The sequence below is a fragment of the Littorina saxatilis genome, linkage group LG13 (genome assembly GCF_037325665.1).
Source record: "Littorina saxatilis isolate snail1 linkage group LG13, US_GU_Lsax_2.0, whole genome shotgun sequence".
Taxonomy (NCBI): Eukaryota; Metazoa; Mollusca; class Gastropoda; order Littorinimorpha; family Littorinidae; genus Littorina; species Littorina saxatilis.
In genome coordinates, this window is record NC_090257.1 from 41392062 (window position 1) to 41419849 (window position 27788).

General features: G+C 42.1%; 1 protein-coding gene across 2 annotated transcripts; it reads left to right on the forward strand.

Moving 5' to 3' along the window:
• The first annotated feature begins 41 nt into the window (after positions 1-41).
• Positions 42-26806, forward strand: LOC138945761 (serine-rich adhesin for platelets-like). 2 transcript variants are annotated; one of them, XM_070317271.1, is made up of 7 exons: positions 44-205; positions 543-630; positions 2049-2311; positions 3651-3830; positions 4215-4313; positions 4707-4766; positions 13614-26806. In XM_070317271.1, exons 3-7 carry the CDS (start codon positions 2138-2140, stop codon positions 15861-15863), a joined length of 2763 nt encoding a protein of 920 aa, XP_070173372.1. In that variant the 5' UTR covers positions 44-205; positions 543-630; positions 2049-2137; the 3' UTR covers positions 15864-26806. The 2 variants fall into 2 exon arrangements, with proteins under 2 accessions (XP_070173371.1, XP_070173372.1); XM_070317270.1 differs by lacking the exon at positions 543-630 and having other exon boundaries at positions 42-205.
• The last annotated feature ends 982 nt before the right edge of the window (positions 26807-27788 follow it).

Genomic DNA, 27788 nt, shown 5'->3' on the forward strand with positions numbered 1-27788 from the left:
GAGCCAATGAAATCACAGATTACTTATCACCGACGGTAAGGTGTTTTAATATGGCGGCAAGTCATTGAGACTCTTTGTCAGTAAACCCTCTCAAAATATACTATTTCTTGGCGATGTGTGAAATCAAAACATTATAAATGTTATCCTTTGCATTGGTAATTCATTATGGCAGACACTGAACATTTTGGGCCTGCTCTTCCACCAGGTAATTATGCATATTTTTCTAATTAAGGAAGTCGTACTGATCTATCTCCCATGGTTCATTATAATTTTCATCGAGATTTTAATAACATGCCCCTTACATAAATCAAGTCGATCGTAGCTTATTGCTGATGCAAAATGCACGTTTATAATAGTATTTGATGAGTTTTGTCTAAAATGTATTGTAATGTGACTCTTGACCGGGATCTGAGCTTATGATGCGAAGGTACTGTTGTGCTGCAGTTCACTATTTGTCGGCGAGATCCAGCATCTCGGCCTTGGGGTATGCGGAATCAGTACCATTCATTCATGTTCGCTTTTCTTTGTGTACTTGTGAATAGGGTGGAGGCGGGGTTAGAGCAGCTGTGCTCAAAGCGAAGAGAGATCATTGGCAACTGTTGGAGTGAAGAAAACTGTAAAGTGAATGAGGTCAGAGGTGTTTCGTGTGAATGATCTAAATTTTTAGAGCTTGCCAACTTACCACACTTTTGAAACACAGCACATCAAGTACAATCAGTGAATCACTGTGTACAACCGCTTCCAACATTAACATTCTTGTTTCAACGCAGTTGAGTTTTTCAAGGGTTGTATTCAGGTTTCAACGGTGAATCAACTTCAGTATTTTCAGTTTCACACCACATAGATTTGCATTTTGTCCACATTGCTTTGGCCACAAAAAAAAATAGTCTGTTTACGGTAACCCGACCGATCCTATTTTTTTCGCGCAACCCTAGACTTTTTTTGGCATTTGGGAAAAAAAAAAAGTGGTTTTTTTGCAAAATAACGTAAAAATATGGTTTTTTGGAAAAAAAAAAAAAAAATCCCGACCTACCGACCCCATTTTTTTGGCCTATGTTACCGTAAACAGACCTTTTTTTTTTGGCCTTAGCAATGACTATAACTATTACAGTATTATCATTGGAGAGGTGACTTTGTGATGCAGATTGTTTTTGTTTTGTTGGTAATGGTATAGTTAAGTTTACATTTGTTCAGTGGATGTTTACATTATATAATAAAGTCAGTTCCTGTCTTCTCCCTCTCCTTGCACTGAACCCCCCCCCCCCCCCCCCCCCCCGCCCCTTCCTCTCCTATTAAAGGCTATTTCCAAATTTGTTGGTCAGGATTGTGTCCTAAATTTCTATTCAGTAAATCAGGAAACTTGTACATTTCATTGATTAGTCATGACAGTGCCAGCAGTAACTTGGGTTATGATGTGTTAATGGTACTCTTTCTCTGTCGGTATGAACTATGATATGGTCAGTGATTTGTTCAGCTTTTGAGAGTTTGGAGAAGGCTAGAGGGACTGTATATCTTTTTCAGAACCTGAAGACCATTCAATTACAGTGGAACCCCCCTTTAAAGACCTCCAAAAATCTGATAAAATGTGGCCTTAAAAAGGGGGGAGTCTTAATATTAATAATAATAAATAATAATACGAATATTTATAACGCGCACATATCTCACCAACAGGCGACTCAAGGCGCACATACACTCATTCACACACACGGAGACTTAAAGTCACCAACACACACACACCATCAACCATTAAAATATGTACAGTTATTCAGGGTGGGATGGGGTGGGCAGTGTAGAATGCATGGATTATTTGGAAAAAAGGAATGTCTTGAGTGCAGATTTGAATGATTCGAGGGACTGTTGTTGACGGAGGGGGAGAGGTATTGGGGGTACAGTTAAAACGGTATGAACAAAAAGTCACAAAAGACAAGGTCTTAAAACTAAAGGGAAGTAATCTTTTTAAATTTGGTGTTCTTAAATTAAAAGGGGGTTCCATTGTATCACATTTTGATAACACTAAAACTCAAGTCCTGTCCATTTTTCCATTGCAGCTACACAGTCAGAAGGGGTGACTGTATCTATCGGGCCGGCGTTACCTCCAGGCTTTGTCAAACAAGAAGCCGTGTCCAGCCCGGGACCGATGGACGAGGGCAACACGCAGACGTCAGACTCAGGGCAGGGGGGTGAAGGGGGGGCTGATGGCGAGGTGGTGGGACCCATGGTGTCCGAGATGAGTCACGGAGACGAGGTGGTACAGGCAGCAGAAGAGTTTGAGAGACGTTCTCGGAAAATGAAGGATCACCTGACAGTAAAGGTAATGTACAATGACATTGTTTTTGTTTTTGTTGTGAGTGGTGTTTGATATTTGATCTTGTTGTTACTGAGTAACTAGCTAGCTTACTAACCTGGCCTTATGGATTCATTTTAACTTGACATCTTACTGTAAAGAAAAACTGACTAGAAGAAGAGTCAGTACTGCAGTCCTGCATCATATGGATAAATGCATATATATATGTGAGAGGTTAAACTTTTAATTTAATCAATTTAATGCAGGCATGAGCAAGTTCCAAAATTTTCACTCGCCTTGTGGGCTAGTGAATTTCAAAATTGACTAGCCCACAAACAAATTCACTCGCCCACAAAAATGAGTTACCAAAGAACAAAACGATTCCATCCATTTAAACGTGGTGAAAGACGAGCAGGTCTTTGCAAGCGCCTGTATCTATCGCATCAGTTGAGCGACACGAGCACGCTGGTCTTTCGTTAGGTGGTGCATAGCGTGTTCCCCATCGGTGTCTTCGACCTTTTTATTTGAGTTTACCCATTTTTTGGTGTTTTGTTGGTGAGACTTTGATGTTTCGTGTGCACGTATGTTTTCTAGCATAAATTTATTTTGTCAGTACCAACAACGAATGGCCCCTTTATCTCCTTCTCAGAAGCTGCATGCTTTTCGCAAGCAGTACACAACATGACGTTTTTTTCCCCGATCATAGTTTAGCCAGGTTTTTTTGCTCACTAGTCAGATTTTGTCCAGTCTGCCTGGAAGGAACGCTTCCTCTGTCCAGAGTCATACTTTTTCAGTCTCTCGGTCTCCGTTCCCTCTGGTTTGGCTTTTTTCTTTGGGGGCTGGCAGTTGTCCAAGTGTTTTCACATGTTTTCAGCTTCAGATCTGCCTAGGCTGCTGAGAAACGCGTGCTGCGTCGACAATTCTGATTGGTTAAAATCGCGTCAACGGAAAGTCCATATAACCCCAAAATACGGTGCTGGTCATTCTATTCTGATTGGTTCATGGTCACTAAAGAGAATTTCCCGATCAGCTCGAACTGGAGCTCCGATCACATCTAATTTTAGTAGTCCTTAGAGGACAACGTGCTTCACAACAGACAATCGTCGCTCGGAAAATGATAATACCACAGACCCAAAATGTATTACTCGCCAAGTGGGCAATCATAATAAGGCTTTGTACTCGCCCACACTCATTTCTGGTGGCCTGTGGCGAGTGGGCCACCGATCTCGCTCATGTCTGTAATGGTTTACTTAGGCTAAGGCTGCCATAGTGGGTGTAGAATATTTGTGGTCTAATACTGCAAGGGTATACACATTTTTTGTTCTGCATGAAAGTTTTGAAACATGTCTGATGTCACTGATAACAGGCTGAAGCGGAGCCTGGGCCCAGCAAAAGAGAAGAGTGGATGACAGAACTGCCCCCAGAAATGGGGAAAACTATCGGTGTTACGGCCAGAACGTTCAGCAACAAAGGAGGCGGGACAACAGATGACAAAGATCGCTCTGACTGGACCGACACCCCAGCCGACAAGATAAAGAAAGAGAAGGTCAGTGTCTGTAGTTCATTAATGTATTACATAGATCTACCTGCTATGCTCTTAGTATCTTCACTGTCTGTGTAGTAAGATTTGTGAGTTGATGAATTTATAAACACCCAAGCAACAAAAAGATATTTTGCCAAGATTTCTTTTGTTTTGAAAATCTGAAGAAATAAATGTCAAAGTTTTGGGAAGATTTGGGCAGTTTTTGGTGTCACCTTTTTCCCTACTGTATGAAAGGGAAAAAAGTTTGACAATTGAGCAGAAATGATGACAAATCTTTCTGATGCCAAAAGGCAAACCCTGTGCTGTGCTGTTCTTACTGTAAAGATTTGTAGTTTCATCTTGGACACCTGAGTGGAAGCTTATTTATAACTGTTTTTGCTTTTTCAGGAGGGTGGCAAAAGCAAGAAGAGGAAACGTGACGAAGGAGAGAAGAATGTCGTCAAGCAGCGTGACGACCAGCTTCAGCAGCAAATAGAAGAGTACAATGTAAGTACAAGCATTGTAGTTACTCACTTGAAACTTATAGGTAAAACTAGAGATGTGTTGTCAGTGTGTGTAATCATGTTGTTATTTGATCTATGTTGTTCTTTGTTGTATAATCAAAAATAAAAGAAAAATAACACCCAAATGCTAGGCTGCTTTGTTGATGTTTTGTTCTCTGACATATTTTGCTGCTTACTTTTCTGATGTCTGGTTATTTTGTAATATTTTTATTCAAAACAAAATGTTGGTGTTGTTGCTTCAAGATGAACACAATTAAGGGTGTTCTGTTTTTCTGCAGTTTAAAGTTTTCCCAAAGTGTGGATAGTGACACGTGTAGGTTTGCAGAAGTGAGTTGGCTTCTCTCAGCTTAGACAATGTTACTTACGTTTGTTTCAGAAAAAGAAAAGGCCCGAATCCCTTGTGGAGATGCATCAAAAGTCTAAAAAGAAAAAGAAGGCAAGTTTTTAGCTGCATGATATATCTGTCTTTTTTGTGTGCTTTATTCTGCCTTAAAAGTGCTTTGTGTTTTCTTCTACGGTGCCATGTTCTTTCCTTTGCAATCATTTGTTCATTTTTTTACAGCACGTTTTTTGTTGTTGTTTGTGTGTACAGATGTGTTGGTTTTTTCACTGGTTTGCATTTTGTTGGACTTGTTTTACAACCACTGAGGGTGTGTATGTCTGTGTGATGAGGTGGGTGGGTGGATGTGGAAAATGTATGTTTCTCCCCTTTCTTTTTACATTTAGTCAAGTTTTGACTAAATGTTTTTACATAGAGGGGGGAATCGAGACGAGGGTCGTGGTGTGTGTGTGTGTGTGTGTGTCTGTCTGTCTGTGCGTGTGTGTGTGTAGAGCGATTCAGACTAAACTACTGGACCGATCTTTATGAAATTTGACATGAGAGTTCCTGGGTTTGATATCCCCAGATGTTTTTTTCATAAATGTCTCTGATGACGTCGTATCCGGCATTTTGTAAAAGTTGAGGCGGCACTGTCACACCCTCATTTTTCAATAAAATTGATTGAAATTTTGGCCAAGCAATCTTCGACGAAGGCTGGACTTTGGTATTGCATTTCAGCTTGGAGGCTCAAAAATTATATAATGACTTCGGTCATTAAAAATCTGAAAATTGTAATTAAAATTATTTTTTATAAAACGATCCAAAATTATATTTATCTTACGCTTCATCATTTTCTGATTCCAAAAACATATAAATATGTTATATTCAGATTAAAAACAAGCTCTGAAAATTAAAAATATAAAAATTATGATTAAAATTAAATTTCCGAAATCGATTTAAAAACAATTTCATCTTATTCCATGTCCGTTCCTGATTCCCAAAACACATAGATATGATATGTTTGGATTAAAAACACGTTCAGAAAGTTAAAAAGAATAGAGATATAGAAAAGCGTGCTAATTCCTCCTCAGCGCAACCGCTACCGCGCTTTTCTGGATTGTTAATTTCACTGCCTTTGCCATGAGCGGTGGACAGACGATGCTACGAGTGTACGGTCTTGCGCAAAAAAATGCAATGCGTTCAGTTTCATTCTGTGAGTTCGACTGAGCTTGACTAAATGTTGTATTTTCGCCTTACGCGACTTGTTTCTTTGTCCATGTGACTTTCATTGCTGACATTTGTGGGCCAGCATATTTACTTGTTCATGTGTGTTTTCCTTTTGCATTTTTATTATATTTCCTTTAATGTTTTAAAAACAGATTAAATTACATATTCTTACCCCAATTTTCATAAATGCATTGACTTCAATCTCACATGCTAGATGTCGAAAAACTACTCAAATTACCTGCCCTTGCAAGGGTGGTAACCAAGCTAAACAAGAGGCGAAGCCTTCAAGGCTCACGTAAGAAATCGACAAACAGTAACACAAACTCAATCACTCCGTCACACATACACACACACACACACACACACACACACACAGAAAGAGCATAGGTGAAACTGTGCAAGAAAGCGAGACACTAGATCTAGATCTGTCTGTCTGCATGTAGCCTACTTACAGGGACACGACTGCCAACAGAGTCTCGGCCCGCTCAAAATAATAATGACCGAGACTTTCAGTACTTCCTTCGCGTGACGTCTAACCCTCTTACGTCATAATGTGACGTCAATGTAATGTGACGTCTTCAAATGTTAGAGTTTCTACCACAGACATACACACGCACAGACGCACGCACGCACGCACGCACGCACAGACAGACAAAGTTACGATCGCATAGGCTACACTTACGTGAGCCAAAACAGACGCCATAGCCGTTGCTATGCCCTGTCCCACCTGGTTACCCATAACCCACCGCGCACCACGTGAGCGCCAGCATCCGGAATAAACATTCTCGACTTTCGACGACACACGTCAGACGTGCGGAATTCGTCAGCTCACTGGGCTTTCCCTAGCCCTTGTCTTTGTGACGTTATGGGCTTGGGGGGGCCTTTACCTGTTCGCCTTTCTTTTGGTGAGACCTGCCCTTTTTATTGAATTGATTGTTGTTTGTTAGCCGCTTGTTTACAGCCGCTTCAGAAATTTACTTCCTAAGGGTTTCCTAAGGGTTTTTGACTCACATGCGAATCAAAAGTGAGTCTATGTACTCACCCGAGTCGTCCGTCCGTCCGTCCGTCCGGACGTCCGGAAAACTTTAACGTTGGATATTTCTTGGACACTATTCAGTCTATCAGTACCAAATTTGGCAAGATGGTGTATGATGACAAGGCCCCGAAAAACATACATAGCATCTTGACCTTGCTTCAAGGTCAAGGTCGCAGGGGCCATAAATGTTGCCTAAAAAACAGCTATTTTTCCCATTTTCTCTGAAGTTTTTGAGATTGAATACCTCACCTATATATGATATATAGGGCAAAGTAAGCCCCATCTTTTGATACCAGTTTGGTTTACCTTGCTTCAAGGTCAAGGTCACAGGAGCTCTTCAAAGTTGGATTGTATAAATATTTTGAAGTGACCTTGACCCTGAACTATGGAAGATAACTGTTTCAAACTTAAAAATTATGTGGGGCACATGTTATGCTTTCATCATGAGACACATTTGGTCACATATGATCAAGGTCAAGGTCACTTTGACCCTTATGAAATGTGACCAAAATAAGGTAGTGAACCACTAAAAGTGACCATATCTCATGGTAGAAAGAGCCAATAAGCACCATTGTACTTCCTATGTCTTGAATTAACAGCTTTGTGTTGCATGACCTTGGATGACCTTGACCTTGGGTCAAGGTCACATATATTTTGGTAGGAAAAATGTGTAAAGCATGTGAGTCGTATGGGCTTTGCCCTTCTTGTTGAGAAGTCTCGAATGATTATTCCGGATGCCGGCGCTCACGTGGTGCGCGGTGGGTTATGGGTAACCAGGTGGGTGCGGGGATGTAGCTCAGTTGGTAGCGCGCTGGATTTGTATCCAGTTGGCCGCTGTCAGCGTGAGTTCGTCCCCACGTTCGGCGAGAGATTTATTTCTCAGAGTCAACTTTGTGTGCAGACTCTCCTCGGTGTCCGAACACCCCCGTGTGTTCACGCAAGCACAAGACCAAGTGCTCACGAAAAAGATCCTGTAATCCATGTCAGAGTTCGGTGGGTTATAGAAACACGAAAATACCCAGCATGCTTCCTCCGAAAGCGGCATATGGCTGCCTAAATGGCAGGGTAAAAACGGTCATACACGTAAAATTCCACTCGTGCAAAACACGAGTGTACGTGGGAGTTTCAGCCCACGAACGCAGAAGAAGAAGAAGAAGGTAACCAGGTGGGACAGGGCATAGCAACGGCTATGGCGTCTGTGTTTAGCTTGGTTACCACCCTTGCCGGGGCAGGTAATTTGAGTAGTTTTTCGACATCTAGCATGTGAGATTGAAGTCGATGCATTTATGAGAATTGGGTAAGTATATTAATCAAATGAAAATTTACTATTGAAATTTTCCATTGTGTGTTGTGTTTCTTGCACAAAGAGTAAGGGCATCGGTACGATTGAAAAGGGTTATCATTGAGGATAGGGAATTGGTTTTGAAGTACTCTTGGTCATTTATTTTAGTGGAAGACTGAAGATAAAGTTTTTGCTGAACTGGATAAGAGGCTTAACGAGAGAAATGTGCACAGTGTGTTGATGTGGACATGTATATATGTCCACATATTACCCAGGCGGTAATATGGAGGCTGTTGTTGAGGTAGCTGTTACTTGTTCTGTTACTATGGAGGCTTCTGTATTACTTCATTGTGACCGTCCTGAAGATTAGTGTACTGAACCCTCGAGTATGATGCCTTAAAACACAGAAACATGCAGGGATAGAAATCTATGCCGCTACGTTGTTATGACCTGCAGACCAATTTATGCTTCAAAAAGAAGAGATTTTCTTGCTTGGAATTGCAAAAGAAGAAAGATATTTTATGTAAGTATGACAGCAGCATTGTTTAGCCTACATAGAATTGTGTACCGTACTATGAACAGATTGCCTCAAGCAAGGTTTTATTTAGATATGTGATGTTATCAGCTATTGCAACTGTAACATGTGATATGATGAAGCAATATTGATACTGCTGTGGTATCGGTAATGAATATGGGGAACAGACCAGAAATTATTTTTATGCAAAAAATAGCAATAGGGTGACATTGTCTGCTTGGAAGGACAAACATATATTTTCGCAGAACACTAGTGCAGACAGGCTTGACCTTTTGGTGAAGATGTTTGACTGTCAGAAAAATTTCACTTTAGACATGTTTGAATTTGGTTGTCTTGTAACTGATCAAATCATCAAGGAAACGAATTTGGTTGTCTTGTAACTGATCAAATCGTCAAGGAAACGAATTTGGTTGTCTTGTAACTGATCAAATCATCAAGGAAACGAATTTGGTTGTCTTGTAACTGATCAAATCGTCAAGGAAACGAATTTGGTTGTCTTGTAACTGATCAAATCATCAAGGAAACGAATTTGGTTGTCTTGTAACTGATCAAATCATCAAGGAAACGAATTTGAAATGAATGAAAGAACATCTTTTTCATCAGCCCTAAGTTTTATCTGTTGCTTCCATTAGCTTCCAAGTGATTCACTGCCTAATGTTTATATCATTTTGGTTTACAAAAATGTGGTTGTGAACTTCACAGCTGAAAATGCTTTCTTCCGTTGGTAGTTCCTCCCTACTCGTTCAGACAATGTCACCTTAGTAATCCAGCAGCGGAAGGCAACTGATGAAACAAAACAATACCACATGCATTACCCTCTTGACTGCCGAAAGACTTAAGTTAAAATAAAATCACTTGAAAATCATAAAATACAAAGTATGACTGAGAATTATTCCCAAACTGAGTAAATGGTCTCCAGGGAAGGCACACACTTGCTGTAAATACAAAGGGTAGTATACAGTGTTTGTTTCCCTTGTCAGAGTATTGATTTGTTCTTAATATAAAAAGCATTAAATTACATATTACTTACTCCAAATCTCATAAATAGCATTTTACTTTAGTTGAGTGCTAAAACGTTGAACAAGCTTCCCTGGTTACACTAAGGGAAGCTACTCCCCCCAAAAAACATCACGTAACCATGGTCACCAGACCACGTGATCTATGAGGGTAAGCTCCCCTTGAAGCCACGTGACACGCGGCCGCCATATTGCTTATCACTTCTCTTCCAACGCCTGAGCTGCTCAGACGTACTTGGACTCACGCTCCGGGCTTTTGTTGCCCTTTTCAGCCTTGGTTGGCTGAATTTTCCCTGGTTTTCTCTTCGTCCTTACTCACAGGTGAGATCTTTCCTGCGTTTGTTTCTAGGCTAGGGAATTTTCGGTTTTAGAAGTTGTATTTCTAGAACTTTTCCGGTGGTCAACATGTCTGATAAAGACGCAAAGAAGCGCAGCTCCACGCACGTGGAGCCTGTTACACCTTCTTAGCTGTCGGCAAAGAAACCTAAACCTAAGCCTACTGTGCAAGTTGTTGACCCAGCCACTTCGGCTACATTTAACGTAGTCATTGATCCACCTACTCTTTTACCGGTGGTTTCTCCACCTCCTGAACTTAACATAATTTCTGCTAGTGCTAGCAACGCTCCTTTAGACAAAGAGCAGATGTTAGAAATTTTTCAGACTTTTGCGGGTCAGTTGAAGGACATTTTTGTGGAGGAACGGCGAGCTGCCAGTCTCCTTTCTTCCAACCTTCCCTCTAGGGTTGTCGATGTTGAGTCGTTGTCACGTATGCGATTTCCATCTGCCACTGTTACGTCGGCCGACGTTCTAGATGGTGTTCCGACTTCTGGTCTTGACGAATTGCTGTTACCGTGCAAGGACCTGTCTTCCGGTTTCCCTAACCGACAAGGTATGGCTGGTCGAGCACAAGTAGCCAGCTGCCGTTCCGCGGCAGTGGGTGGTGAATGTGACTCTCAAGTGCGCCTAACAGCGGGAACTTCCTTCCGACTCGAGGGCGTTACTTGTGCCATCCCTACGGGGAGTGCGTCGAGATCGTGAACTGTATCACGTTTCTTCGACTGCGCAGGCATCTTCACTTCCGCTTGCGGAACATGAAGACAGCATTGACCAGATGTCAGGAGAGGCTTACACTTCCGGTGGACGCCCTCACTCTTTTCCGGTTACCGTTGACAGTGACGCTTGCCGTACTGGACACGGTTTCCTACCGGAAGACAGCGCTGCCGTGCAGGATGCTTCTTCGGTTTACGGAAGTGCTACTTCCGTTCCGGACGAAGAGGAAAGTTTCCGGTTACCGGCGAAGTTTCACCTTTCCATTGCTTTGGCAGCGGAGGTGACTTCGAGATTTTTTTCCGGAAGGAGTGGTCGCAGCTGTTGATGCTACCGCTCCACCGAAGACAGCGATCGATGATTTCATGCCTGCTTCCCCGGGTTTTCGATTTTGCGAATCCCTGTCGGTAGCCTACGAGATGGCGAAGGTGTTAGCTGCTAACCCACCTCAGGGTAGTAGCATGCCTCTCCGGCCAGTTCCTTTGCTTGTGGCGCACGGTTCAGCTCCTTCTTCAGCGGAGCCATGGCTTGCCACGGAACAACAGGCCTCTGTGTTTCACCACTCTTCTCACAAGAAATTGGTTTTAAGACACAACTCTTGCGGTTTGATTCAGACTTTCGTATTGCCAACGTCTTGGCAGATTCACTGAGCCGGTCCTCATGTGTCATACACACGGAGTGGACCATCACTCACCATGCCCTCCAGCGCCTTTGGGCTCACATCGGCAAACCGATGATCGATCTTTTTGCTACGCGGTTTTCGAAGAGACTCCCTCTGTTCGTCTCACCGTTTCCGGACCCGGAGGCATGGGCGGTGAACGCCCTGGAGTTGGACTGGTCAGGCCTGTCAGCCTACGCATTCCCTCCTCTGTCCCTCCTCGGAAAAGTGCTCAGAAAGGCAGATCTGGAACGCCCTTCTCTCGTTCTTGTAGCTCCAAAGTGGACCAGTCTTCACTGGTACCCAGATCTGCTGCGTCTTTCTCAGGGCCCTCCCGTACCACTAATCTGGTCAAGGGAGAGCTCCTACAACCCAGAACCGGCGTGCATCACGAAAACCCGCAGTCCCTACAGCTACACGGCTGGAGGTTGTTAGGGACGCACTCAAACACTCTGGCGCGTCGGACATGACGGTTTCCTTGGTTCAAGAGGCACACAGAATTTCTACGAGATCTGTATACTCCTCTCATTGGACCGCTTGGACTCGTTGGTGTGCTTTGAATGGAGTCAATCCAGTGGCTCCTAGATCAATGCAAGTTGCAAACCATTTGTCATGGTTGTCATCGCAAGGTTGTTCGGCTTCTTCGCTTAAGGTCAGAAGGTCGGCTATCTCGTCTACGCTAAAGCAATTAGGCCATACCATCAATCTTGGCGGAGCTATAGCCTCGGTGCTGAAAGGCACCTCGATTGTGGACTTTAGTCTAAGATACCAGTCCCTGCATGGGATCTCTTCCTTATCCTTGAGTTTCTAGATCATCGGAGTTTGAACCTCTGCATTCTGCGAAGCTCCCAAACCTAACTCGCAAAACACTCATGTTACTTTTACTAGCTACGGCCAGAAGAGGTAGCGAAGTACATGCTCTATCCGGCTTACAAAAAGACATTTCTATTCAATCAGATGGTTCCATATCTCTTAATTTTAGACCAGACTTCCTGGCTAAAAATCAAAGACCTGATCAGCAGTCTCCCGTTTTTACGATCCCTCCACTGTCTAACATTTTAGCCCCTGGGGATCCTGATCTTGTTAACTGCCCTGTCCGTGCTTTAAATGTTTATTGTCTCGCACGAACCCCATCAGATCCAGCAATCAGAAGCTATTGTTTATTTCCACAAACACTACTCGAGACAAAGATATTGCAAAGTCTACATTGGCTAAATGGGCTTCCACCCTCATCAAACAGGCTTATGTGTGGTGGCAGCAAAAAGAAGGTGGAGTGGCGACTCAGTATGTCCTGCCTCTCTCTTCGGCGAGGACGCATGAAACTCGTGCATGGGCCTCTTCACTTGCTGTCCTGAAGTCTAGACGGCTCTCCGAGGTCCTTAGAGCTGCATATTGGAAGTCAGACGACATCTTTCTGAACTTCTACCTGCGAGACGTGGCGGGTTCCCGTCCTGACGGTTGCAGCGTTCTACCAGCAGTGGTAGTTGCCGGGCAAGCTCTTCCTAGATCCTGGGTTGAGTAATCCCTCCTCCTTTAGTCGCATTCTGCTATTTATGAGATTTGGAGTAAGTAATATGTAATTTAATCGAAAATTTTAAAAGTTTAATTTTCATTTGATAAATATACTTACCCAAATCTGATACCAAATACCCTCCCACCTACCCCGCTATAAGTTTGCTCAGGCTTGTCAAGAAGTGATAAGCAATATGGCGGCCGCGTGTCACGTGGCTTCAAGGGGAGCTTACCCTCATAGATCACGTGGTCTGGTGACCATGGTTACGTGATGTTTTTTGGGGGGAGTAGCTTCCCTTAGTGTAACCAGGGAAGCTTGTTCAACGTTTTAGCACTCAACTAAAGTAAAATGCTATTTATGAGATTTGGGTAAGTATATTTATCAAATGAAAATTTACTTTTAAAATTTTTGAAAGTAGGTACCAATACCAATTGTGACAGTCAAGGGGTTAGATGTGTAGGTGTAGGCATTCCACAGGGCAGGTTGTGTAGGTAAGGTAGAGGTGGGTGTAGGTAAGGTAGAGGTGGGTGTAGGTAAGGTAGAGGTGGGTGTAGGTAAGGTAGAGGTGGGTGTAGGTAAGGTAGAGGTGGGTGTAGGTAAGGTAGAAGTGGGTGAGCCAGGTGTTGACCTGTGACGTTCTTGTCTTACAGAGCAACAACCAAAACCAGAACACGGCCGCCGACTCCACACAACCCCAGGCCTCAGCCCAGCAGCAGACCCAGACCATCCAGCAGCTCACCCCACAACAACAGCAGCAGCTACAGCAGCAGCAGGTGGTCACCGCCAACGGAGATCAGCTGCAGTTCATGCCCATCACGGACGACATCCGCGACAGCCTGGACCTGCTCTCCACGGACCAGAAACAGTCCGAGTACTACAGTGGAGAATTCCAGAACACGGAGTACAACGAGGCAAAACCTTTAGCGGACCTGCTTCTGAACCAGAACATGGTGGGCTACCAGCAGCAGGACGGCACACTACTGTCACAGAGTGGGCAGGTGCTGGGCACCAGTCAGATGATAGCCCAGGCATACAATCAGGCCCAGCAGCTGTCAACCACCTCCCTCAACCAGCACCAGCTGATGGCCTCCGGGCTGGGCGGTCAGATGGGCATCACCATCATCCCCCACCCCTCCCAGGACGGCCAGGAAGGCCAGACCGCTGTCTTGACCGACGACTCTCAGGGCCAAACCATCCAGACCATCAACGGAACCACGTACGCCGCCGGCAACATTGTGGGTTCGTCGCAAGGAAACTCCATTTCTGCGTTCCCTCTGGGTCAGAACGTGATCATCGCCTCTCCGGGCACCCAGCAGGCCGGCAACTTTATCTTCACCTCCACGGGTCAGATGGCCAGCGGGATGGGTCAGAATATCGTCATAGCAGCTCCGGGTCAGCAGGGGGGCTACATCGTCAAGCAGGAGACGCAGGAGGAGCTCGCGCAGACGCTGGTCCTGGCCTCTCAGAACCCGCAGCAGTCCATGGGCACCAACGTCATCATGGCGTCCACCCCTCACACCGCCACGCTGAGTGACGGCACCAACGTGGTCTTCACCCACCCCCCTCCCTCCGCCATCCCCACGTCTGAAGGGCACGCGGGGCGGGCGGTCACCGTCACGTCAAAAGCCCTGACCGGTGCCATTTCCGCAGCAGGGGGCACCACCTTCCAGACTCAGGGCGGCATGTCGCTGGTGCTGCCTCCTGGCAGCTTCCTGCCGCAGCTGCAGAGCATGCCAACGGCACAGAGCGCAGTGGCGGCTGCGGCGTCGCCGAACCTGCTCCAGATGAGCGCCAAGCTGGACAAGATGATGATCATGATGCAGGAGACGGTGCGCGCCATCAGCGAGACCAATAAGCGCCTGGACCGCCTGGAGGCCCAGCTGACCATGAACCCGCCCTCCAACAAGGCCAAGAAGAAGAGCGCCTCCTCCTCCGCAACCTCCACCTCCACCACCACCTCCAGCGCGTCCTCCTCCTCCACCTCCGACGCGGTCCAGTCCAAGAGCGAGCTGAAGGCGGCGCTGGCCGACTACCTGACCATCACCGACTTCAACAACAAGGATGAGCTCAAGCGCAATGAGTCCTCCTCCGACCTCTTTATCCCCGTCGGCACCGTCAGCCTCCCCATACAAGACTCCCCCAGCCCCTCAGGAGAGACGGCCACGTCCACGGTAGCGGAACTCCCCGACCGGAACCTCCTGGTTCTCAACAATGCAGCCCCGGTCCCCATCCAGCCCGACGTGGCTGCCGCGCCCGACAGCCAGAGCGGTATCGCCGTGACAATCTACGACACGGAAGGCGCTACGTACGAGCTGGGCCCCGACAGCAGCAAGGACACGGCAGGGGCAAAGTTCACCACCGTGTCGCAGAACCCCAAGACGGTCATCGTGGACCCCAAGTTCTGGGAGATGCTGGTGGAGGACTTCCAGAAGAACATGACGTCCAAGCAGATCATGTCGGCGCTGACCAACATCCGCAAGCCCCTGGTGCGCAACATGGGCAACAACGAGATCAGCATCTGCTCCTCCGTGCTGAAGGAGGCGGAGGAGGCGTGCCAAGGGAGGCGGGAGCGGCTTGCCAAGGAGCTGGTCTTCAGGATCTTCACGCTGGGCGAGGTCTACGACCGCAACGTCTCAGGCGTCTTCTACATCAAGGGCAAGAAGATGGAGAACAAGCACAAGGCGCTGGACCCCGCCAAAATGTCCGCCATCCGATTCTTAGTCATGCGCTACCCGCCCTCCGTGTTAGACAATCCGCGCCTGGAGAAACTGGTGTGGAAGAACTGTGTGGACCGCATCAACGACGCGCTCCGTCGGATCTACAACTGGATCCATAAACTAGTCGACATCCAGACCATCATTGACAAGCTGCCCACGGGGAGCGTGCTACAGACGCCGTGAGTGTCGTTGAGTGTTAATGTCCGTTTGCCGCATCTTGCACTATTCTGCACCATCGCTGACTGTGACGTTGTCTTAAACTGTGTGGAACAAAAAGTCAGTGGGGCGGTACAGGCCCGAAGATGCTGTGTGATCATGTTGTGCTAACGTTCTCTCCTGTAGTCTGTGAATGGCGTGATCTGTGGAAAGATATCTCAGAAATCTTCATGTGAACTTATTACTCTATATCCGTGTAATATGACTGTTGATATTGTGAAATGTTTATGGAGTGGCTCACTGAAGTTATTTCAACAAGTGCTACAAAAACTGAAACAGTTAAACGTTGTGCAGTGCTTCAAAGACCGTAACACTGAACCAGGTTTATTATGTGTTGTGCAGTGCTTCAAAGACCGTGACACTGAACCAGGTTTATTATGTGTTGCAATGCTCAGTCTGTTTATTATTTGACGTTACCGGCTCTGTATGTTGTGTGAAGACATACTGCATTGACTGATGTACACTTTTCCACATATGAGGGTTTTATGTTTTTCTGCTGGTAGAAGCTAAACGGACAACATACAATGTTCCCTGCAATGTGTTGAAGGTGTCAGAACTTTACAGTCTTAATGCCATGTACCCATAACAGTTGCTGTGTATCAGTTTGTTACATGTTTTTATTCTTATTCATTGTCTCATCTCAGTCATAAGTATCGAAGAATTAACCTAATGGGCAGAATATACCTACGCAGTTTCAGCGGCACAGATGACGCACTGCTGCCTATTATTTATGCCGCGATAGGGATTATGACGATTATGATTATTTCCTGTCATGCAACGTGTAGCGGGCGGGGATAATCTGCAGTGCGTCGTCGGTCCTGCTGAAGTTACATATGTGAGCGGAGCCCTTAAGGATCGTGTTTGTTTTTCCTGTGTGTCTCATACAAGCGTGTAATGTAATTAATATTCAATTTGACAGATCACATAGAACACAACCATTTTTCATGATAAAAACGTGTTTTTTTGCATGTGCATCTCATTTTGCTATGGAAATACTTATTTTACTTTGTAAACATGTGTATCCACTTGGTAAGCCAAAGCATTGTTTGCATTTGAAATGATACACGGTGAAAACAAAGATGCAGTAGTGTGCCTGGTATTGAGAATGATGTGTTGCGCCATTGATTCAGGTTTTGATAAGCAATGCCTTTAAATGACGAGTCGCTGCCATTCTTGTGGGTTTGCGGTTACTCTGTGTTACGGTTTGGTGCTTGAATGTTAGGCTGGTGATAGGGCTTACATTATTTTGGGGGGGGGGGTTCACAGCTTTCAGTAAGCCGAGTTGTTACGCAACTGCTGTCATATTTTGCTAGTTTAAAAAGCGAGAATGAAAGTGTTAGGACTGTGAGTGTTCAGTGTTACTCCGGTAATTTGTAAGCACATTGAGAAATTTATCTTCTTTACTGAGTATCATCAGGATTATCAAATACAATGTCACAAAATCCAACCCATAGGTTAAAAACATGACATCTTTGCTTCAGCAGGTGGAGTGTTGCATTAACATTCATGATGTGAAATAGTGATATTTTGTATTATTGATCAAAAGAATGTCATATGCTGCTGCCTTCCATTCAAGATATTGGAAGGGTTTCTGTCTTTTTTCTGTGTGAAAAGACCGAAAGCAAAAAAGTGAGGGTGAAGAATCTCAAGGGTTTGGTTCCAATTGCTTGTGTCTAACTCTAATGATGATAATGAAGGAGTCACTTTGATATTCATAAGTCATCTTGAACTGAAGATCTGTTTGCTTTGTGGAGTATGACAAAGAATTAAGAAACTGCTAAGGCCAAAAAGAAAAATATGTCTGTTTACGGTAACATCGCCGAAAAAAATAGGTTCGGTCGGTCGTTTTTGTTTTTAAATTTTTTTTTTTTTTTTTTACCTTTTTCTTACGTTTTGTTAACGTCTTTTTACGTTTTTTGTTTTTTTAAACGCTTCCTTAGTTTACTTACAATTATTTAGCACATGTTTTTGACCTAGATATATTGAAACTAAATAAAGTATACTTGACTTCATATTTTTTATTTTTGGGTGCGAAAAGCGAAAAAATACTTTAGGGTCGGCGCTTAAAAATAGGGTCGGTCGGGTTACTGGAAACAGACATATTTTTCTTTTTGGCCTAAGGTGGGACATTTGAATGTTCAGAATAACGAAAACAAATTATGTGAAAAGTTTTTTGTACTGATTATTTTTTAAATAACTTTGAGATCTGGATTTCTGTAATTTTCTTCAATCATTCATGTCAGGTGGTTGGGATCCTTGTATTCCATTTTTATTACTTTTCTAGTTTGGTGAGAAAATGTTTTCTTTAGTTTTGTTTTGTTAAACAAAGATGGAAGAAGTCGGTTAATGTTTAGCCTCAGCTGATTTTTTCTGGTGAAGGTTAACGGTTAATAACAGATAAAAGTTGTGGAATGCTTTATGCGTATCTGCAAGGTTCTGACTGAGGTGCTTATTTCATTACGCAACAGGTGTGTTTAAAAGCAGTCCATAATTTGAGTCGAATGACGCTATCAGCGGGGGTTCGATCCCCACGTTCGGCAAGAGATTTATTTCTCGGAGTCACCTTTGTGCAGACTCTCTTCGGTGTCCGAACACCCCCGTATGCACACATGCGTACGAAAAAGATCCCAAGTTCACAGCGAAAGTCTCAGGGCTTGGAAAACACGAAGACACGCATACATCATCTCTCGTCTCTGATTATCATGATCGTATTTCGATACTTTGACGAGACAAACCCAATGCTGGTGTGTCGAAGAAGACAGCCACAGCAGGCTTGTTCGAGTCAAAGAACCACATCATATCTTCAGCGTATTACCAATACCTGTCCCAATATAGGCCAACTGGTCTAAGAGGACGTTAAACCCTAATAGTCAGTCGTACATGTGTGCAGATGGTGTCACTGAGCAGGGTTGTGTTTTTGAAAAGCAGATCTTCAGTTTCAGATTTTCATTATTATAAATACTAAATGTTTACAGGATTGGCATGTTCACATTAGTTTGTTTGATGCAGGAATCAGGCATGGACTTTAAATTAAACAATTAAAAATAAGCAAAATCAAATTTAGTGACAGATGTTCAAATGCTTCTTGTTCAATCATGCAGTGTAGATTTCATTGTCATACTGACTTGAACAAACCTGTAAAACCATGCTAGCTCGTGTAACTGTTCAATTGTTGAAGAGATATTCAATTTGAAAACAGCATATTGTCATTTGATGTGGATGTATTCTGTGTACAAAGATTTTTGATATGTTTATCTTATGCGTGTGGTGTTACGCATTGTACATCTGTGAAAAGTGCAATCGACATTTTGTTAAGTCTGTTTGTACATATTGCTAGATTTTATATTGTATACTGGTGTTGATTCGATACAGTCATAATGGTGCTTTATGCACTGAATCTCTTTAAAGCCTGAGGAGGGGAATGATTTAGCATTTATCGTAATAACTACTTTTAGTTGGATAACATGATAGGTTAACATGATTCCGTTGTTTTGGCTTCCCATTGAAAACATGTTCACCTTTTCTTTCTATTTTTTTCTTATTGTGTGTCAGCTCATTTAATCATCTTTGTATTTACCCTTTATGTGTTTGTGTGTGCTTTAGCAGACCCTTGTTTGTGTGTGTTTGTGTGTGTACTTTAGCAGACCCTTGTGTGTGTGTGTGTGTGTGTGTTTGTGTGTGCATGTATGTGTGTGGGCGGGGATATAGCTCAGTTGGTAGCGCGCTGGATTTGTATTCAGTTGGCCGCTGTCAGTGTGAGTTCGATCCCAGGTTCGGCGGAAATTTATTTCACAGAGTCAACTTTGTGTGCAGACTCTCTTCGGTGTCCGAACCTCCCCCCGTGTACACTACATTGGGTGTGCACGTTAAAGATCCCACGATTGACAAAAGGGTCTTTCCTGGCAAAATTGCTTAGGCACAGTTAATAATTGTCTACCTATACCCATGTGACTTGGAATAATAGGCCGTGAAAGGTAAATATGCGCCAAAATGGCTGCAATCTACTGGCCGTATAAAATTTCATCTCACACGGCATCACTGCAGAGCGCCTAGAACTGTACCCACGGAATATGCGCGATATAAGACTCATTGATTGATTGATTGATTGTGTTTGTGTGTGCTTGTGTGCATGTGTTTTTGTGTGTACTTTAGCAGACCCTTGTTTGTGTGTGTGTTTGTGTGTGCATGTGTTTGTGTGTGCATGTATGTGTGTGTGTTTGTGTGTGTGTAAAATTAAAAAGAGAGTATAGAGTGGGAGGATGTTTACACAGAAGCAAAACAAAATGAACTACCTGTCCCTAAGTAGAATGGAGAAGATTTCGGCGTCATTTGAGATCTCTGAACAGGGATTATAATCTTTTAGAGAGTGAAATTTATAAATTAAAGATATGATGATAGCAAGCAAATCAAAAAATTACTATTTTTCCACTTGGTAAGAAACAGTCAATCTTGCTTGAAATCAAATGTCCTTTTTTCAGAGCTCGCTCAAATTAATAATTCAATGTACATGTATATTTTTTCTAGAGAAGAATCTAGAAGTACTAGCATATGTACTTCCTTTAGAAAGTTTACCACTTTTACATTTATTTCTTATAATTATTTTCAATATAATATACATAGGCAAAAAGATTTTTGAAGTAGTTATTGAAAGTAAGAAAAGTTTTTCTTCTCCTTCTTTCTGCTTACATTTCCTCATCTGGTTCTTGGGGTTGTTGTCGTTTTGTATTGTGTTTTTTGTGGGCTTTTTTTGTTTGTTTTGTTTTGTAATAAGTGGATTTAAACCTGTTACTGAATAACAGGATGAAGTCAAAACAGCCCACTAAAGCTTACACTATATAAAATCTTTGAAGTGACGTCAATTCCATGCATCAACAATACCTACTTTAGTCAGGATGAAGTATTCTTTCTGTCTGATATCTCTCAGCTCAGCTGTAAGAAGACTAGAGTTTTCTAAATTCGGCATTTGCAGCATTTGTTCGTTTGTCTGTACTTTTTGTCAAGCTTCAGTGTTTGTGGCAGGTGTAATAATACCTTTTTTTGTATGCTTTCTTATTTCATTTGACATATTTTAACCTTGTACATAGTCCATTTTATTTATTCTTTTGTAAATGTGTTGGAATATTTTGTGATGTTGTATCACAATTGTCATTGATTTTTATAGAGATTGCAAATGATGTTTTCTTTATTTTGGGGATTGTGTGCGTTCGATGTTAATCAACGTAATGGTTTTCTGCATGTTCACACGCGGCTAGAGTCCTGCCCTACAATACTTACAGTAAACTGTGGTCATGAAACACCGATAACGTTCATGATATGGGAATAGACAGCGAAAAGGATTCAGAAGGCAAACTCCAGTTCTCACACTAGACCGTTAGGTCAGAACAGAACAGTGTGTGTGTCTGTATAAGAAAGATAATCTATTTGTGAATATTCAGTGCCCAAAAAACCAAGGGAAGGTAGCAGTTTAGATATGGACAATAGCAGTATTAAGTAAGAGTTCTGCAGAACCAGTCTCCTGGCACCGGAGTCAATAATATGCAATGAAAATGAAAAGAACAAGCGACTTTTCCCGCAGTGGGGCACTGCGGTTATGAAATTAAAGGCCCCTCCTGTTTTTGGAACCGCAGGAGCTTTCTAGTTTGCTGTTAGGTAGATTTTTGGTTCCTCTTTCCTGTCATTCTCTCTTTTTCTTCATGAATTCTTTTCTTTTTTCTGCCTTCTTGCTCATTCACCTGTATTTTTTCCAAAAATCTCTTCTCTTGCCGCTTGTCTCGCGATTCATGTATAGTTTAATCTGTTAGTGTTCTGATGTAAGTCCAGCAGTAGATAGGTTAAGCCTATTTTAACATACTGGAAACTGGTAATCTTCCAGTAGGTATTAATTTAGTTTTACTAAAGCCTGCTGGGACACAAGTAATGGGTTAGTGCATTTGTAAACAGGAATCGCTTGACAAGTGGCCCCCTTCATCCCCCCCCTTCCTCGTCCTGATATGGCTCTGCGTAGTCGGCTGGACGTTAAGCAACAAATAAACAAACAAACAAACAAACAAGCGACTTTCATCCTCATTTTGTGAATAATTATCGCAAACATTTCCTAAAAACAACTGCGGGTAATACAGCTGTTTCAAATTTTGTTTTGTTCTTGCCAGGGCATTTTGCGTCCCTGCGTTTAGATGAGCAAATTTGTGTTCCTGCCAGCTTAAGAAAGAGACAAAGTGTTTAACCAAATGACCAAGTGGCTCAGCATGTTATTGTTTTCTTGTGCTATACATTTCTGTTTTTAAACTTCAACAGTTACAGATTTAACCATTCATAATGTGTCTGTGAAATTTTAATGTATTAGTTTTGACCAATAAATGTACCCTAAAAATGATGATCATGTGTCCCTTAAGCTGCCAACCTAACAAGGTGTTCCCCTTTCTCAGTGCCCCCCCACCATCTTCACCCCTTTGTAACCACCAACCCCAACCTCATCCCCACACAATCCAGACACACTTCTGCTACTGTACTACAAATCAAAAACAGAAAAGGTCAGGGATAACAACTTAGCGGCAATTGTGAACAGCCCTTGTTTCCTGAAACTGAAAGGCTTGCTTTTCCATTTGCTTTTAGTTTTAATTTTGCATAAGCTTTGTTGAATACACAATGAGGACATTGCACTGGCCATGTTGCACTGGGCATGTTGCACTGGGCATGTTGCACTGGCCATGTTGCACTGGCCAAGTTGCACTGGCCATGTTGCACTGGCCATGTGTGTGGATGTTATCATGATGCAAAGAAAGTCATTGTATGACTGTTTATGAGGTCATTCACAGGATTATGTCAATGTGTCTGATTTTCTACATCTTTCTTTGTTTTAGACTTTTAAAGCTTTGCAATGTCTTTACCAAATCAACCTTTGCAATTTGAAAGAGGAAGACAATTATCTGAAAAAATAAACATAGCATCAAACTAAAGTTTTGACAACTAACGACTGACTATGATATTTCAAGGTTCTGAGATAAGACATTAAGGAGGTAACTTCAGGTTAATTTAAAGCACAGAGATGTGACAGAAATACCTTTTTGGTTTGTTACTTCTGTTTAGTGATGGAATGTTTTAGCAAGGACAGAAAAGTGTCTCTGTCAGGGTTTTTTTCAGTGGCGAAAACTTGTACCCTATTAAACAACTTTTTAAAATACCTCTTGTTGTGTACAGCAAATATGCTGTGTGTTGTACTATATTTTTTTATATGTCGTCAGTCTTTTACCTCTTTTAATATGATTGGGCGTGGTTTTGGTCATGACCTTTTTTACTTTCAATATCTGTGCGGCCATAGTTTTGAAAATGAAATTTTTTTTAAAACTTTTAATAAGAAGGAATCTGTGCTCACAAGTTTGATTGGTAATTGCATGGATCAGTTAGAAATGATTCATTGAAAAATGATGAGGAATAATAAGACCAAGTTTCAAGAAGCGATGTGCAAGGCTGCAGCCTGGAATTTCGGCAGAAAAAATTCTGTTGACCAGCTTCTTATTAGTTACAGAGCTTTTGGTTTTTGTGACGGGATAATTATCCTTGTGTATTCTGTTAACAATGTCATTCAACTTTCTTAAACAAAATGTCATGTAACTGTAAGCTGTGTTTTCATTCTGTACATACATCAAACAAGTACTTTTATCTTGATTGGTTCTCTGTGTGTATCTATTCATAGCACAACAGAATGTTTTTGTATTTGTTTGTATTTAAAACAAAATTATTTCATAAATAAAGCCTGAGGTAGGAGATTCAATCCCATCTCTCATTGTCACCAAGGGTCAAGGAAGTTTTCGCTGTTCGTTTGAAAGCCTTTGAACAAAAAGCATAGCAACCAGAAGTGGGGAGGCATGATCACAGTCCCGAAGAGCAGAATTAATTTAAATCTCCCTTTTAATTTTTCTCTTCATGCCATTGACTGGTTTTTTTGTTGTAATATACAAGAAGAAAATCACATTTAAAGTATTAGATACCCATTTGACACTGTTTCAATATCAACATTTTAGGTCTCTTTTTAGGAACACATCATTATGTACTACATCCAATTTGATCCATTACCTAGTTGATTTTTTTTCTCTCTCATCCTACTTTGAAAACATATTTTGTGCCATAGCCAAAGTTCTTTTGTTTGCAGTGCCCTCTCCTTTCCCCGGCACCCCCCACTCCCCCTCCTTTTTTTTTCAAACAGTGCTTGTTTTGGTGAAACAAAATTTCACATTGTCATTGGTTTGTAAATTAAATATGCATGATCAACATGTTGTAATGATAATGTGCATGCAGTCAGATATCAGATATGAATAATTTGCAATAGGTTTGTAGTCGTCAGTCTCCATTTTGAGAGGATAATTGTAGGTCAATTTATTAATTACATTGTACCATTGAGACATGTTGTGAAGAGAATAACTCCCCTCCCGGGTTAGGGGGAAGAATTTACCCGATGCTCCCCAGCATGTCGTAAGAGGCGACTAACGGATTCTGTTTCTCCTTTTACCCTTGTTAAGTGTTTCTTGTATAGAATATAGTCAATGTTTGTAAAGATTTCAGTCAAGCAGTATGTAAGAAATGTTAAGTCCTTTGTACTGGAAACTTGCATTCTCCCAGTAAGGTCATATATTGTACTACGTTGCAAGCCCCTGGAGCAATTTTTTGATTAGTGCTTTTGTGAACAAGAAACAATTAACAAGTGGCTCTATCCCATCTCCCCCCTTTCCCCGTCGCGATATAACCTTGAACGGTCGAAAATTACGTTAAACACCAAATAAAGAAAGAATGCATGATCAACATGTTGTAATGATAATGTGCATGCAGTCAGATATTAGATGAATACCCGCTTTGCCGGGTACCCGGCTTTGCCGGGAAGAAGTAGAGCCGAATACCCGGCTTCGCCAGGGAAGCTGGGTGTACGCCGGCTTTGCTGGCACACCGTACGAAGGAAGGGAGATAAACGCGCAAAACACTGGAGAAGATAAGGAAGAGTTACTGGGAATGGATGTACAGAAAAACCAAAATCGGTTCAGCGCTGCGCACGTTGAAAATTTTCATCGACCAGATTGTGTTTTGGGTGTACCTGAATATGCCCACCAAATTTGAAGCAGATCCATTGAGAACTTTGGCCGTGCATCGCGAAGTGACAGACAGACAGACAGACACAGACAAGCCGTATATAGATATAGATGAATAATTTGCAATAGGTTTGTAGTCGTCAGTCTCCATTTTGAGAGGATAATTGTAAGTCAATTTATTAATTGTACCATTGAGACATGTTGTGAAGAGAATAACTGATTATGATTTTGTATCATTTGTGTGACTATTTCTCACAGGTGGTTGTAAACATTTGAGGAAGGCTTGAAGTTATATAGCATGAGGTCATCGGATTGTACAGGATTTTATAGTTTATTGTGAAAAGGTGTTTTGTAAAATGACAAGTGCAGCTAGTTTTAAAATATCACAACATATTTATGTTTTTTCATGATTGATTTGGTAGATTAGTTCATAAATGAAAGTCAAAGTTAGAATTCAGATGTCACAAATGATTGTTTTTTGTGTGTATACAATGAACTTTTAGTTTAAAAGGGTCAGAACAATATTGTTTATGTCGAGAACTAGAGGTCACATTTATTGCACCAAGCCTCACCACAAACAGGTCTCTGTGCTTCCAGTTCTTCTAAAACCTTCCCCCTGTGGCATTCACAGCAGACATTGTTTTGTTTTTTTAAGCATGCTTTCTTTGTAGTATCACCTGTAGTGTTATTTCAAGGCTGGCTAAACTTTGTTTCTGCAGCAGCAATGTGACGCAAAGCTTGCTCGTCAATTTTGTATGGCAAATTGTGTAAGGGTACCTACCTTACAGTTGGCTAACCTCTGTGGGAAATTCAGAATCTTCGTTAGCATTTTTATTAATGATTGATTAGTTCTTCCTTGCAGCTAGGAGATGTTATTTGGTGCTGGCAGTCAGGGGATTACCAAAACATTATGAATCCTTGAAAGGACTGCCAAAAAGTTCTGAAAACTGCAGAAACTTTCATAGTCTTTTTGGCTATTTTGCTGAATGAAATTGATGTAAATCCAAGGAATTCACTCCGTTTTAATCATTCTGAAATGAAATTGGTTTTTCCATTTGTAAAAGAAAGTCAGACTCTTTCATGGAATCATAAGTAAAACAGGAATTAATTTGAAATATAGGAATTAATTTGAATAAGAAAACAAGTACATATACGGTTAATTTAGGGAAAATTTGATAATTACAAAAGTTAAATATTTACTGGAACGTCATCCTAGTGGTCTCTGAACAGAACAGACAGACAGACACATAATCATGGGAAATGAAGAAAGAACGACAGCAACAATTATTTTGTAGAAAAAATTTTAAAAAAATGGTTTTAATGGACAAAACGATTTTGAGTACTATACAATTTTGAGATGGAAACATGTACAGCATTTTAGGCAACTGTACAGATTTGGCATGTCAGGCTCTTATTTAATCATTTAGTACATTATAAACAAAAATCAATGCAGTAAATATGTATTTGTAATGTGTACTATACATACTGGTTTGTGATTTTATTTTAGGTGGCATATTCTTTGTACAGTGTTGGCCCCCTCCCCCATACCCTCTGTTCTTCACTCCTTTTTCATTTGTTGACATTTGTGTATTCTTTGATGGTTGCTGTGTCCTTGATGTTATTGTCTGTATTTTACCTGTTTCTTGCGGCCCTGTCTGTTCTTCCTCTTCCTCAATGTTGAAAGTATTGTGTGAAATTTATGATATATTATACATATTACTGATCATATATGACTGTACCATGGAATATTGTCTTGTTTGTCCGTTGACTGTGTGACATTAAATGTTGTGATGAAAGTCAGTAGTAGTTGTAATAAAAATGTAGGTAATACCATTGGCTTGAGATTCTCTCTCTCTCTCTCTCTCTCTCTCTCTCTCTCTCTCTCTCTCTCTCTCTCTCTCTCTCTCTCTCTCTCTCTCTCTCTCTCTCTCTCTCTCTCTCTCTCTCCTATCACTCTCTCTCTCTCCTACCACTCTCTCTCTCCTATCACTCTCTCTCTCTCTCTCTCTCTCTCTCTCTCTCTCTCTCTCTCTCTCTCTCTCTCTCTCTCTCTCCTCTCAATATCTCACTCACTCTCTTTCTCTCTCTGATTCCTTTTGCAAAATTTCATGGGTATGTTTGTGCATATGTGCGCGTGTGTGTTATATTTGTTTGTACAGTGTTGGTGTGTGTATGTAATTTTTTCTCTTTGCAAAATCTGAAGGGTGCATTTGTGAGTGTGTGTGTGTGTGAGTGTGTGTGTGTGTGTGTGTGTGTGTGTGTGTGATAGACATAACCAGCTTATAACAGTTATAATCCTGCAGTCACAGCGTTAGCATTGTAGAGCAGAATGATTTTTCGAGACCTTCACTGTGTGATGAATAGGACTTGCCACTCCCACACAAGAAGACTGATATTTTTTTTAACGAAGACTTCAACACATGTAGTATGTCCTGATTCGGGACTGGAATCACATTCACCAACATAGCAATGACTGGATCAAATTGAAAGAACGAAAGAAAAAGTTCTGTAAACTCACCTGGCATGTTCAAGCACGTCACACACACACGAACACAAACACCCACACATACAGGCGAGATTACTTAGGCCTAAAAAAAGAATAGGTGTGGTTACGGTAACCCGACATACCCTATTTTTAGGGGCCGACCCTATAACTTTTTATTATATTTGTTAAAAAAAAGAAAGAAAAAAAAACGAATCCAGAAAACGCAATGGAAGCGAAAGCGCCCGAGTCGCACACTTATTTCCCTGTCAAGTAGGTTTAATTTGTGCACATTAGAAAAAAAAAGTTAAAAAAAAAAAAAAGTGATTGCCT

What these genes read in the sequence shown, in the direction of transcription:
- LOC138945761 (XM_070317270.1), top strand. Translation starts at nt 166, where the DNA reads ATGGCAGACACTGAACATTTTGGGCCTGCTCTTCCACCAG. An exon ending in TGGGCCTGCTCTTCCACCAG is followed by an intron (nt 206 to 2,048) that starts GTAATTATGCAT and finishes TTTCCATTGCAG; the next exon opens with CTACACAGTCAGAAGGGGTG. An exon ending in ACAAGATAAAGAAAGAGAAG is followed by an intron (nt 3,831 to 4,214) that starts GTCAGTGTCTGT and finishes TTGCTTTTTCAG; the next exon opens with GAGGGTGGCAAAAGCAAGAA.